General features: G+C 41.9%; 1 protein-coding gene across 3 annotated transcripts in view; it reads left to right on the top strand.

Moving 5' to 3' along the window:
- Positions 1–12,576, top strand: part of Nt5dc3 (5'-nucleotidase domain containing 3) — a 77,899-nt gene that overhangs the window by 54,761 nt on the left and 10,562 nt on the right. For all 3 annotated transcript variants that reach the window (XM_074084260.1, XM_074084261.1, XM_020152405.2), the window contains 7 exons: positions 150–287; positions 2,349–2,409; positions 2,797–2,899; positions 3,037–3,138; positions 5,412–5,493; positions 6,438–6,524; positions 11,041–11,181. In XM_074084260.1, coding sequence (XP_073940361.1) covers positions 150–287; positions 2,349–2,409; positions 2,797–2,899; positions 3,037–3,138; positions 5,412–5,493; positions 6,438–6,524; positions 11,041–11,181 — 714 coding nt within the window. The remainder of the gene's footprint in view (positions 1–149; positions 288–2,348; positions 2,410–2,796; positions 2,900–3,036; positions 3,139–5,411; positions 5,494–6,437; positions 6,525–11,040; positions 11,182–12,576) is intronic.

Raw genomic sequence — 12,576 nt, 5'->3', positions numbered from 1 at the left:
TCTAGAGTGAGGCATCAGCTCTGCTGTGAAGGCAAGAGCAAGGTAAACTCACTATTATCTCCCTCTTTAGCTGGAGAGGGATCTAATGCTGCCCCGTGCACTGTGAGGAGGTGGGCCTCTGTTTCTAAAGCCTCCCTCTCCATCTGCAGAGTTCTCACGGGAACACCATGAAGCAGTTCATGGATATCTTCTCCCTGCCTGAGATGACCCTGCTGTCCTGTGTGAACGAGCACTTCCTGAAGAACAGCATTGACTATGAGCCTGTGCACCTGTACAAAGATGTCAAGGTTGTGTGGTGGGGGATCGAGGAGGCAGCAGACTGCAGCCTTCTGTCTGAGTGGGGGTTTGAATAGTTCTCTCCCAGGGGATTACCTTTCCTTGGACTTTAACCCCAAAAGTCCTAACAAATATGTTGCTGTATCAGGAGAATTGGAAAACTGTCAGTTTGTGTACTACCAGGATGGGGCTCACACTGCTGTCTAGATTTTTAGTCCTTTCTGATGCAAAGGCCAGAGTACCTGGTCCAGGATTTAGCCTGCACCCACAGGGAGAGTGTCTCCTTATATGGAGATATGGTGTACCATATCCCCCATTGCCCAGAGGGGACCTTTTTAAACACTTAGGTCTTAGTTGCTAGAATATAATTATACATTTTTATGGGGTGCAGCGTGATGTTTTGGTGCACACTGTACCCCATAAAGATGGTCCGGTTATAGGAGAAGGAGGGAGACTGGCTAGTAGGGCACCTTTTTCTCTTGCTCATAAGGTTCCGCATGGCTCTCTGAGGCCCTGCAGAAGCCAGGCCAGAAATCTCAGTGGAGGGATATGGACAGATAGAATCCTTTCGAGGCCTGTGTACACAATATTTAGAAATAAATCCATATTCAGAGCCACATGGTTATGTGGTTATATACATTTGTTATGCTGTATACTTAACAAATACTTAAATACTTAAAATGTGTTTATTTATTTGATATACGTAAGAGTATACAAGACATATTTTTATGTAATATATATTTACTCAGAACATTTATGTTTTTAAATGATATATATTTACATACTAAAGTATTTTTAGTCTGTTTATGACTAATATAAAATTTTGACTGTTCACATCCTAGATTTTGGGTGGTAAAGGGTGAATTAGAGTTCTCATCAGCGTGGTATTACTTGAGCTAAACTGAAGTTCTCAGTTTCTAGTTTCCTTTTTGCGCACAGGCACTTCATCTTTATAAATTGCTCATGGCAGCTCTTTGCATTCACAAGGAGACGTGTTTATTTAAGAGTTCACTTTACTACAGATATCACTGCCTCTAATAGCAAAGACTTCTGTAGAGCTTATCCAGGTCCTGTGCTGAGTGCTTTCTACATATTAACTCACTAAATCCTCACCATAATGCCTGGATGTAGATATTATTCTTATCATCACCCTATTTTACAGATAAGGACATTGAGGCACAGAGAGGTTGAGTAACCTGTCCAGGGTCACATAGTCAATAGGTAGCAGAGCCTAGATTTTAAGCTGGGCAGCCTGGCCTGCATTTAACCATTGCCTTCTGTTGCTTGTTTAAAATGAAGCAGACTTGTGGTGAAAGGTAACTGAAGTTGAGATTGTGTCTGCTCTTGACAGAAATCTCCTCCTGGCAGTCTGACACTTAGGTACAGTTGTTCCTGAGCCTAGTCTCCTGCTTCTCTTACCAGAAAGTTTCCATAGACCTCCAGGGTGCCATCTATGCAGAGGCCTATGTAGAGCCCACTTCGAGTGGGGCTCTGTGTTGACACTTCGTCAGGTTGCCACACCCTTGAGATTACAAAAGGTTAACCTGCCCCTCTTCCTCCATCTGTTCCTGGGTCTGCCAGTTGGACCATGTCTTTTAGACCATGTCTCTGCCTGGTGCCAGGGTCCTGGACAGTGTCTTGCCCTATTGGTGGTAGTATGGAGAGATGGAGGACACTGTTGCCTGTCTCCCTCTGTCTCACATTCAGGTGCAGGATCACTGCTGTTGTCCAGGGCTGGGAAGGAAGGGTGCAAAGATGCAGAGAGCAGGGGCTCACCTTGTTTAGATCCCCTGGTGTTGCTTATGACAGTGCGTATAAACGATTGTTTATCATACAGGACTCAGGCAAAGTACCTCTAGCAGGTGAGCCTTTGGAAAATTGTATTAGAACCTGTGATTGTCACTGTGGAAGTTTTGGGGGCCCCCTGTGATAAATGGACCAGTTTAGACTTTGTGTAGTGTTTGGATTGGCAGACTTCAGAGGCGGAAGCTTGCAGTAGCGCTGTTTTATTTGGACTGGTGCTTTGCTAGTTTCATTCCTCTTTCAGCTGATGAAAACCTGTCTTTGGACAGGATTCAATTCGAGACGTCCACATCAAAGGAATAATGTACAGAGCGATCGAAGCAGATATTGGTATGTACTCATCAGTATCCACTTGTTGTGCCACCGCACAGGCTTTGTACTTTGCATCCCAAGGGCTGAGCGGGGCTGCCTGCACCTCTCTGATGTGCTGTGTAAGGACCTGGATGCTGCCATCACAGATGTCTTCTCTCTGTCTCAGAACTTGACATCTCTCCAACGCAAAAGGAGAGGAGCTGGCAGTGGCACCATAGTTCTCCCCAGGGCTTTGTTTCTGATGCACTGGGTGCCCACACACCAACCTGAACCAAATTTCCTTAAGACTTTCCCCCCTCTACTGTTTCTAGAACAGTGCTGGGCCCAGATGGCCTATTTAGTAAGGACCCACAGAGTGATTGATTTCATGCTGAATCTGTGTGGGAATTTTTCTCTTGCTCTTAGAAAAGTACATCTGTTATGCTGAGCAGACCCGCGCAGTATTGGCCAAACTGGCTGACCATGGCAAGAAGATGTTTCTTATCACCAACAGCCCCAGTAGCTTCGTGTAAGTCGTTCTCAGTCTCCTTGCTGGTGTCTGGCTTGCTTCTTCTGGGCCGTTTACTTTAGCAGTTGAAGAGAACTAGTTGCAAAAGTAGTTCAATCCTTTAATGTTCAACTAACCTAGCTGACTTGTTGTTCTAGGGACAAAGGGATGCGGTATATCGTTGGGAAAGACTGGAGGGACCTGTTTGATGTGGTTATAGTTCAGGCTGAGAAGCCAAACTTCTTTAATGATAAGCGGAGGTGAGTGTCCATCTTGCTAGGGGACTCCATTTCCTTTCTTGGAGCAGGCCTTGGTGAAGTCCAGTTGCAAAATCCCGAATAGCTGATATGATCACTTTTGATTTGTAATCCTTCTAGCAAGTAATTGTAGGGACCCTGGAATTAGCACATAGCAGACAGCTTGCACATTGAAATGGTTCTCAGTTCACCTTGGGCTCCTCAGACCTGTGAGTCAGGCTTTAAGAAAATGACTGACAGTAATGAAAAATCAAAACTTAATATCACATAGAAAATGCCATAGACACATTGTGAAGCATAAGGAAACTATATCAGTGTTGGGCATGGTGACACATGTCTATAATCCTAGCACTTGGACCACAAGTTTGAGGCCAGCCTGGGCTACGTAACGAGTCTCATACAAACAAACAAAAAAGAAAACTAGTAAGAGACCACCTGATGGATACCTCTTGTGCATTTAAAATTGCACTTTGATTTTACATAACATTTTAAAATAAATTTTTTATCAGGATGTATTCATTACATGGGGAGGTTTACAAAACATTTTTGCAACAGGACTTTGCATCAAGTGGGACAAATTTCTGCTGTCTTATATAGTGTCTTCCTGCCACATAGCTCTGGGAGGGAGGGGAAGTTTTGTGTTTTAACAGTGACTGGCCTGTGCTGTTAGTTTTAGTGGGTGGAGGTCAGCAGTCCTAAAATATCTTTTAATCTGGGGCCAGACTAGTTGCTCCCCACCCCTAAAGGTTCCTGCTCTACGGTTCTAAAAATAACTCCTGTTTATATAGTGGCCTGGTGTTGAAACACTTGTACCTCGTCTACAGTTGGTGACCAGGTGGCCTGTCTCTCTGTGAGTGATTTAAAGCATCTGAACATGCTGCCCTGTAGTAGTTAGTGCTGAGTGCACTGCACCAACTACAGTTTCTTTCTTTCTTTTTTTTTGTGCCACTGAGAACTGAACCCAGGACCGCATGCAAGCTAGGCAAGTGCTCTACTGTTTGAGCCACACCTCTAGCCCTTTTATTTTGTGTGTGTGTTTTTTTTTTTGAGACAGGGTCTCATTACCTTTTGGCCAGGATAACCTGAAACTCATGATCTTCCTGCCTCTCCCTCCCAAGTATCTGGGATTATAGGTATGCACCACCATGCCTAGCTCACCAAGTTCTAGTTTTTTAAGTGTCACCCTGAGTCCTAGAAGAAGAGGCAATCCCAAAGTACCATCTATAGAGACTGAAAAATGTGGGCATGATTCAAGAGAATGAAAGGAAAACTAGAAGAAGCAGCCTCAAACATTGGCTTTGTTGCTATACATTTGTCCTTAGATTCCTGGCTGAGGTCAGGATCCCTTTGCCAAGGACCCCCTCTCTTCCAACAGGTTTATAGACAGCAGAGGGGCAGGGTCCTGATTCTTCCTGGGTGGGGGGATGGGTTCAGCCTGGCTCTCCCCTCCTTCACTGCACCATTTATTTTGCCTTTCATTCTAGATGCCTGGAATAAGAGCTGAGTGACTCTCCATCTGTATTTATGCTTCTGTTATTATTTGTTTGTTTGTTTATTTATGTAGTTCTGGGGCTTGAACTCAGAGCTTCGCACTTGTGAGTCAGGTGCTCTGCCACTTGAGCCACACTCCCAGCCATCCTGTGTTTTCTATAAAAGCCCGACAGCAGATGACTAGTTAGTTTGGAACATCCATGGGAGGGGATGTTATGCAGCCATTAAAAATGATGTATTTGGGGAGAAAAACAGCAGTGGGCATGTTTTACTGCTGTAAAAACAGTGTACTCAAGACTATGTCCTCACATGAGAAGTTGCTCATGATATTAGGGGGAAACGAAATAAATCAGTATGCACAAAGCAGTCTTCTAGTATGTGGTCAAATTTCGGTTGAGTAAGTGTCTAGGCAGGGTTTCCATGAGCTTTCCTTATGAAGCAGGTTTTCTGGATGGTTGAGTAGCTTCAGGAAATCTGAGCTAAGAAAGTTCATTTAATGCAGGGCTTTTCAGAGCCTTCGGGAATTTTTAAGAGGGACAGAGACAGTATAGTGGGGTTTTCTGGAATTTTTTTTTTTTTGGGGGGTGAACCGTCTGTAGATGGTGGGGTCTGCTTAATGTGGAATGTATTAACCTAGGCCAGGGGCATGAGTTCTGGGGTCAGGGCTTTTTTTAGGTTAGTGGAGGGAACTCCTTCTGGTTGTCAGGAAGTAATGGGTGTCTTTCAGGGGACAGATAGCCTGTACTCTTATCATGTGTTGTAATGTCTCCCCTTTCTGTTGTTAGACCTTTCCGAAAGGTGAATGAGAAAGGTGTCTTACTCTGGGATAAAATCCACAAGTTGCAGAAAGGCCAGATTTACAAGCAGGTATCTCTTGACCAGTTTGTCCTTCGTGTTGCTTTGCTTTATGGTCACAGTGGACAGTCACTGAGACTTCCTTGTGCTAGGCACAGTCTCTTCCCCTGAATCCACTGTGTCTACCGTGGTGGCCAACCTTCCTCTAAAATCATTAGATTTTTGACCTGTCAGTATCTAAAATAACACCAGGTTGACCAGTTTTTTAAAGCAATGTAAAGCATTTGCCTAAAAAGTATACAAAATTTAAGATGAGCTTTGGGAATTTCTCTTAAAGGAGCATTAATCCTGGCATGTCATTTACCCAAGTTAGAATTTCCTGATGAGATAAGGTTTTTTGTACAGTCTTAACATATTTTGGTGTCATAAGACTGTCAAGTGTTTGAATACACAATTGAATTGGTGATCATCTTTATGTTATTGATGTTGTTTATTTTTCTTTTAATACCAATAATTCTTAGTGGGTGTGTAACAGCCTGCTAGATTTGGCAATGAGTATATTTTGTAGGCCTTGAAAAATTAAGATTTAACACTACCATTTGATTCTAGCAAGTTAGCCTAAGAAAATTAAGATGGATCTAATAAAACCTTGCAACAAGAATGTTTATCATGAAGTAACTTGCAAAATGGATCCCAACATAAATGTCCATCTTCAGGCCATTGGTAAAAGAAGTCATGGGGCTTTTCAGCTTCACATTTAGAGTGAGATTAATATTTATTGATATTGAAAGATGGTCACAGCATGTTAAGTGTAAAAAAATAGTTAAAATGGAGTGTAGGCAATATGGAACATTTTCAAAAAGTCTGTATGTCCTGGGAAGAGGGTGTGAAAAATTTCCAATGAAAGTGCTTTTATCTTTACATTTTGGTATTTAAATTTTTTTTTAGAAGTTGGAAAAATGTTTTGGACTGTTTCTATCACATGATGTAAAATCTATATTTTTCTTTTATTACAGGGCAACTTATATGAATTTCTAAAGCTTACTGGATGGAGAGGATCTAAAGTGTTATATTTTGGTGACCATATCTACAGTGACCTGGCGGTGAGGAGCCCTTTTCTCCTTTCTTTATTGGGGGACAGATATGTTAGTTCCACGTATTATGGAATTTTTTTTCTATATAAGGCCATTTTTATGCTTTCCTAAAAACCAGAGACAGTCCACATTTTTAAATACTTCCTTTTTATACATCAGGATAGATCAGTCATGAAAAAAAGATAAATTTTTTGGAAATGGTGGAAATTAGAAATTTACTCAAAGAATTGATTAGAAAAACCTTTCCATTTAAATAGTGATAAGCAGTAACTGGCAGTGTTCTTTCCCTCTCCTTTTGTCAATTTGTGAGAAAACACAAATGTGTCACATCAAAGCTCATAGACATCAGTCAGGAAAGCTAGTGTTTCCAGGAAGCAGCTACTGTGTGCAGTAGCTTTTCTTACCCTTGGGATGATCAGAGGAGCGTCACAGGACTGGAATGAAGGTTTGATTTATACTTGGACAAGACTGAGTTCAGATCCATTGCCATGCTTGGTGTCTTGTGGGTGGAATGAGTTTCTGTTTGTTAAGTGATCCCACGTCACACCTGGCATGTTTTCCCAGTGTCACGGAGGTAACAGAGTGAGACATGGCTTCCTACCAACTCCATCATTGTCGTTGAGTCTGTCTCTGAGTCTTTTAGCCCACACTGGTCTGGCTTTATGTATACATCTGTACGTCCTTCTTGTGTCTGACTGCCATTTTATGCAGTGAACTTAAACCATAAGCGTAATGAGACAGTCCTGTGCAGTAAGACTGTTTGGATGCATTTTCAGAGTCCATGTGCCTGAGCCCCACCCAGGTCTAAATGAAATCAGACTTCCTGGTGGTGGTGAAGGTAGAAGGATAGATCCCAGCACCTAGGTAGTAATATTCTTTCTAGGTGACCTCAGCACATACCTAGTATGAGCACACCCACCTGCCCTGTGGGTCAAGGTCTGCGGTCAGGAATTGGGTCCTGAATGAGTAGACTAACTCTGTTGTGTTCCAGCTGTGTGACTTTGGGTACATTCCTAATGTGTTCATTTGTAGCAGAGTGCAGTAAGATCATGCAGTCATAGTGATTAATAAAGCAGAAATACAAAGTGCTATTAGAGCAGCACTCCCAGAATACCCAGCTGAGTGATGTGGCACCACAGGCACCTGCTTCTTGTAAGTAAGGTGTGGGCTCTGGTCAGGTAACTGCTTGCTTCCCTTGAGTCCTGGAGTTCCCTCTGCAAGGGAACAGTGCACGCACATAGCACTTGGTGTTATGAGGAGTGTCCATAATCAGTGGTTCTTCCTTCGGGTCCTCTGGAAACATCATCATCATCATCATCTTGGCAACTGTGAGAACTGTGCGTTCCCAGGCCTCACCCCCGACCTGCCAGATCACAAGCTCTGGGGTGACGCCTGACACCCGTACTTAGCCTGCACTCCATGCTGAAGTCTGTTGTCAGGGCCTCAGAATTGGTTTCATAGAATGAGCAAATACTCTCTTCTCTTCAATTTTTGGAAGACTGAGAAAAATTGGTGTTAATTTTTCTTAAAATATTTGGTAGAATTCACGAGTGAGGTTATCTGATCTTGGAATTTCCATTGGGAGGTTTTTGATTACTGATTTCATCTCCTTGCTACTTATAGTTCTAAGATTTTCTACTTCATCTGTAGAATTGATAGTTCTGTCACCGCTTGAATTTCTGATTTTAGCAATTCAAAGGTTCTTGTTCTTTTAGTCAAGCTACAGGTTTGTCAATTTTGTTGATGTTTTAGAAATCAGCTCTTGCTTTTTGTTGATATTCTTTGTTGTTTTCTACTCTTATTTTATTTTTCTTTGCTGTAATCTTTATTTCCTTCCTTCTGCTAGCTTTTGGGTTAATTTCTTTTTCTAGTTCCTTAAGGTATAAAGTTAGATTGTTGATTTCTTTCTTTTTTTTTTTTTTTTGAATGTAAATGTTATAGCTACAAATTTCCCTCTTAGCACTGTTTTTTGCTGCATCTCGTAAGTATAGGTATGTTGTGTTTGCATTTTTGTTTGTCTCAAAGTATTTTTTAATTTCACTACAATTTCTTCTTTGACCTTTTGTTTGAGAGTATGATGTTTACTTTCCCATATCTCCGAAGTTTCCAGTTTTCTTATGCTTCTGATTTCTAGTTTCATTTCACCGTGATCAGAAAAGACACTTGGTATGATTTTGATCTTGTAAAATTTATTAACATTTGTTTTGAGGCCTAATGTCTAGTCTGTCCTGTAGGATGTCCCATGTGCCCTTGAGAGAATATGTATTTCACTGTTCAGGGTGGAATGCTCTGTATTTGTATTAGGTCCACACGATCTGTAGTGTTGCTCAGGGCTTCTGTTTTCTGACTAGTCTCTGTCTGTGTTAGACAGCATAGAAAGTGAGTTATTGAAATCTCTTTCTAGTATTATAGAGGAGTCTTATTTCTGTCTTTATATCTTGCATTGGCTTCATATCTTTTGAAACTCTGATGTTTGGTGCATCTTTATACTAGTTATGTCCTTCTTGGTGAATTGATCTGTTATCCTGTAAGTTGTTCTTGGTCTCTTATAACAGTTTTTGACCTAAAGTCTATTTTAGATGATATTAGTGTAGCTCCTATTCTCTTTTGATTGTATTTTCATAAAATATCTTTTTCCAAACATGCATTGTCTTCTTCCTTCTTATGTTACCCACTTTTCCACTTATGTGTGCATCTAGATTTAAAGTGGGTTTTCTGTAGGAAGCTTAGAGTTGGATCTCACACTGAAGTTTGAAAACCACTATTACAAAGCAATGAGCCCAGCTTATTAATCAGTATGTCAGAGTAGTCATTACCCCTGAGCAGTCCTCTGGATGGTCAGATACTTTCTGTGTTGCTGCTTTAAAAAAAAAAACCAAAAACACACTTGGATGCTCCAGTTTTGAGAGCCAGCTCAAGGCACAGAAAAATTTATTATTATTATTATTATTATTATTATTATTATTATTATTATTAGTTCATTATTATGTACTCAAATCTTTGGGATGTTTCAAATGACTTTTACTTAGTTTTAGAACTACAACCCACCTTCAAAAATTTGCTACCACAGGGAATATTTAAAAGAATGTGTGGTGGGTTTTCATGTTCTAGGAATAAGCAACATATTGAAAGGCTTAAAGGAATTGAGCCAGTGAAGAGGGAGGGAACCTTAGGGCTCACAGAGTAGGGATTTGAGCTTATGTGAGTAGCCAGAGTACCATTTCTCTCCTTAAAAACCCTGTATTCCTTTCTCCTTCATAGTAAAGGTCTATGTTCCTACAGTTCCCCTCTGATCTTTTCTTCCCCCAACTCACTTCTCTGAACACTCCTCCTGCCTCTGCCCCCTCTCCTGCTCTATTCTAGGTTTCTGTATTGTGGCTTCTTATTACCTCCCCTCAGCATGCTATCTCAGGGCCTTCGTACTTGCTGTTCTACCAATCAGAATGTCTCTTCTCTCATATTTGTGTACCTTTGCCCTTCTTCCCTTAAGATTTCTGCTCAAATGCCCCTTTATTAGGTGGCTCTCCCTAAATACCTTTGTAAAATGATGGCATCCTTGTCCCCTGCTCTTTTCCCTTTATTCTGTTTGATCTTTATCCCTTATATTTCTCATTACCTGCCATTGTATGTTTACTTATTTATTGTCTGTATTTTCCATGAAGGCAGGGATTTGTCAGTTTTCATTCATTGCTTTATTCTCAGAATTTAGAACAGGACCTGACAAAATAGTTCTTGGTAAGTATTTGCCAAATGAGAAAAAGAATGGCCATTTAGTACTGTGACTGCATATCTTAGATTTTCCAGGACAATGCTGATCTTAAATATTCTGGCCTGTTGTCACGTCAGGGAATTACAATATGTGGAGTGAAAATTGTCATTATATGTGCTTATGTTATGAACATTCCAAGTGTGAAGTTCTGTGATTCTTCATAACCCAGAGGACTTCCCCAGAGTTTTTAAATAAAGGTCTTGAATGAGGACTTGGGTTGTTTTGTTTTACTGTGCCTGGGATCTATAGATAAGTTCTTTACCACTGAGTTATATTTCTAGTCTTTGGATTTTTGAGAGACAGTCTTGCTTGTATAGTGCAGGCTGATCTAGAACTTACTATGTGGCCTCTACTCCTGATCCTCTTGCCCCTACCTCCGGAGTTCTAGAATTACAGGCAGGCAGCACCTCATCTGGCTTGAATGAGGATTCAAGGATTTTTGGTGGTGTCTCTGCCCCTGACCTCAATAGTTCCCCTATTCCCCAGATCCTGGTTAATGATTTCCAAACACTGTGTTTTTATAGGAGATGTGATTCACAGCAATTATTCCCAGAACAGAAGCTTTCTTAGGGTGAAGTGGTCAAAGCCTAGAGCCAAATTAGTTTTAATTAAGTATAATTCATTGAATTCAGCTTGGTTAATAACTAACCATTATAATTAAAAAGTAATAAAATGAATGTGTCTCCTATCTGGGACAAGTCATGAAATGGATCTCTGAGGAGTCTAATATTGACTTTCTGTGACCTTTGCAATCAGGATTTGACCCTGAAGCATGGCTGGCGGACTGGTGCCATCATCCCTGAGCTGCGGTCTGAGCTCAAAATCATGAACACGGAGTCATACATCCAAACCATGACCTGGCTGCAGACCCTGACTGGGCTATTGGAGCAGATGCAGGTTTGGGATGTTTTTCTCTCTCACTTTTTCTTTAAGCCAGTGGTCAATATGATTTCACGTGTTTTCTGTTTACTTACAGTTGTAAAGTATAAGGTTTAAGTCTTCTTAGTAAACTGTAGAATAACCAAGGGTGATTTTGCCTATAAAAGCAGCTTGCTACTTGCCCTGAAGGAACCTTTAAAAATGGCTACCAAAGCTGTTTGGAGAGTCTTTTCTGGCCTGTGCAAATGTAAGTGTTGTTTACGTTCCTCTTTTGGTGGAAATTGGGTCCTTTTGTCCACACTCAGTCATGCCATCCTCTGTCCTATGGGGTGGGGATGATTTTAGGAGCTCTGCCGTTGTTGGGCTCCCATCCTGCTTCTGCCTTTATTTTGCTGTGGGACTTCTCCACTCTAGATCTCATTTTTGTCATTTGTAAAGTAAAAGGTCCCTGGAGTAACTATGTCAGGCTAGGCCTGGTGCTTCCTGGCAAGAGTCAAGGTTCTTAGATGCAGCCTCTTTGTGAGTTTGGAAAAAACACCCGCTTCCTGGCTCAGTGGCCGACACTTCTTTCTTTAGGATGTGCAGCCAGTTTCAGGCAATTAGTAAGGAATGTCCTTTTCATCAGGCACTTCCTGAACCAGGGAAGGTACCCCTGCGTTGCAGCTGTGACCCCTGCAGGGCCTCCCCGCTGCCCACTTTCACAAGCCCCTGCTTTCTCCTTGGTCCAGCTTGCTGGCTGCCATCAGACTCTTTAGCTCCAGGACAGCACTCTTGGCTGACACACCTGTGGGCTCTGCCCTATGGCCTGCTGCCCATGGTGGCTCCTGCAGAGCTGCAGGAGAGGTGGGCCAGGCTTCCCACCCAGGCTCACACTCCCAGCGTGGAGCCCCACACGTCCTCTGGGCCTGGCTTCCAGTGTGCTCCGGCCATACTGGTTCTTGGCTCTTCTCCGATGAGGGCTTATTTTGTTCTTTTACTATGTGAGCCTGTGAGATGGTTTTCTAAAAATATCAGGCATCAATTCTGGGTTAATGTAGCCGAGGTCTGCCTGCGTCACACAATACTAATGGCACACTCTATGTGCCAGGCTTTGTGCCAAGTGCTCACACTATGCATGTGATCCAGTACCTGATTGCACGTAGGAGCAATTTCTCCATTTTAGAATAAAGAAACGGGTTTTGAGAAGTTAGTAACATGTCTAAGATCAAAACAATGGAGCCAGACTTGTTCCCAGGCCTTGTGATGCCCAAGTGCAGGCTGGAGCACTACACTAAAATGCTTGCTGGAGTAGAAATCTCGAGTCAAGCCGAAGACTTTAAAGTAGTCTTATTTGAACTTTCTCTTTCTGTTAGCTAACTGTGCTCAGCTGCAGTCTGAAAATATTAAGTGGAAATTAATAGAAATAATTCAGAA

Source organism: Castor canadensis, chromosome 8 (genome assembly GCF_047511655.1).
Source record: "Castor canadensis chromosome 8, mCasCan1.hap1v2, whole genome shotgun sequence".
NCBI lineage: Eukaryota > Metazoa > Chordata > Mammalia > Rodentia > Castoridae > Castor > Castor canadensis.
The sequence above is the reverse complement of the archived record's forward strand: the minus strand, read 5'-3'. Positions and strand labels throughout refer to the sequence as shown.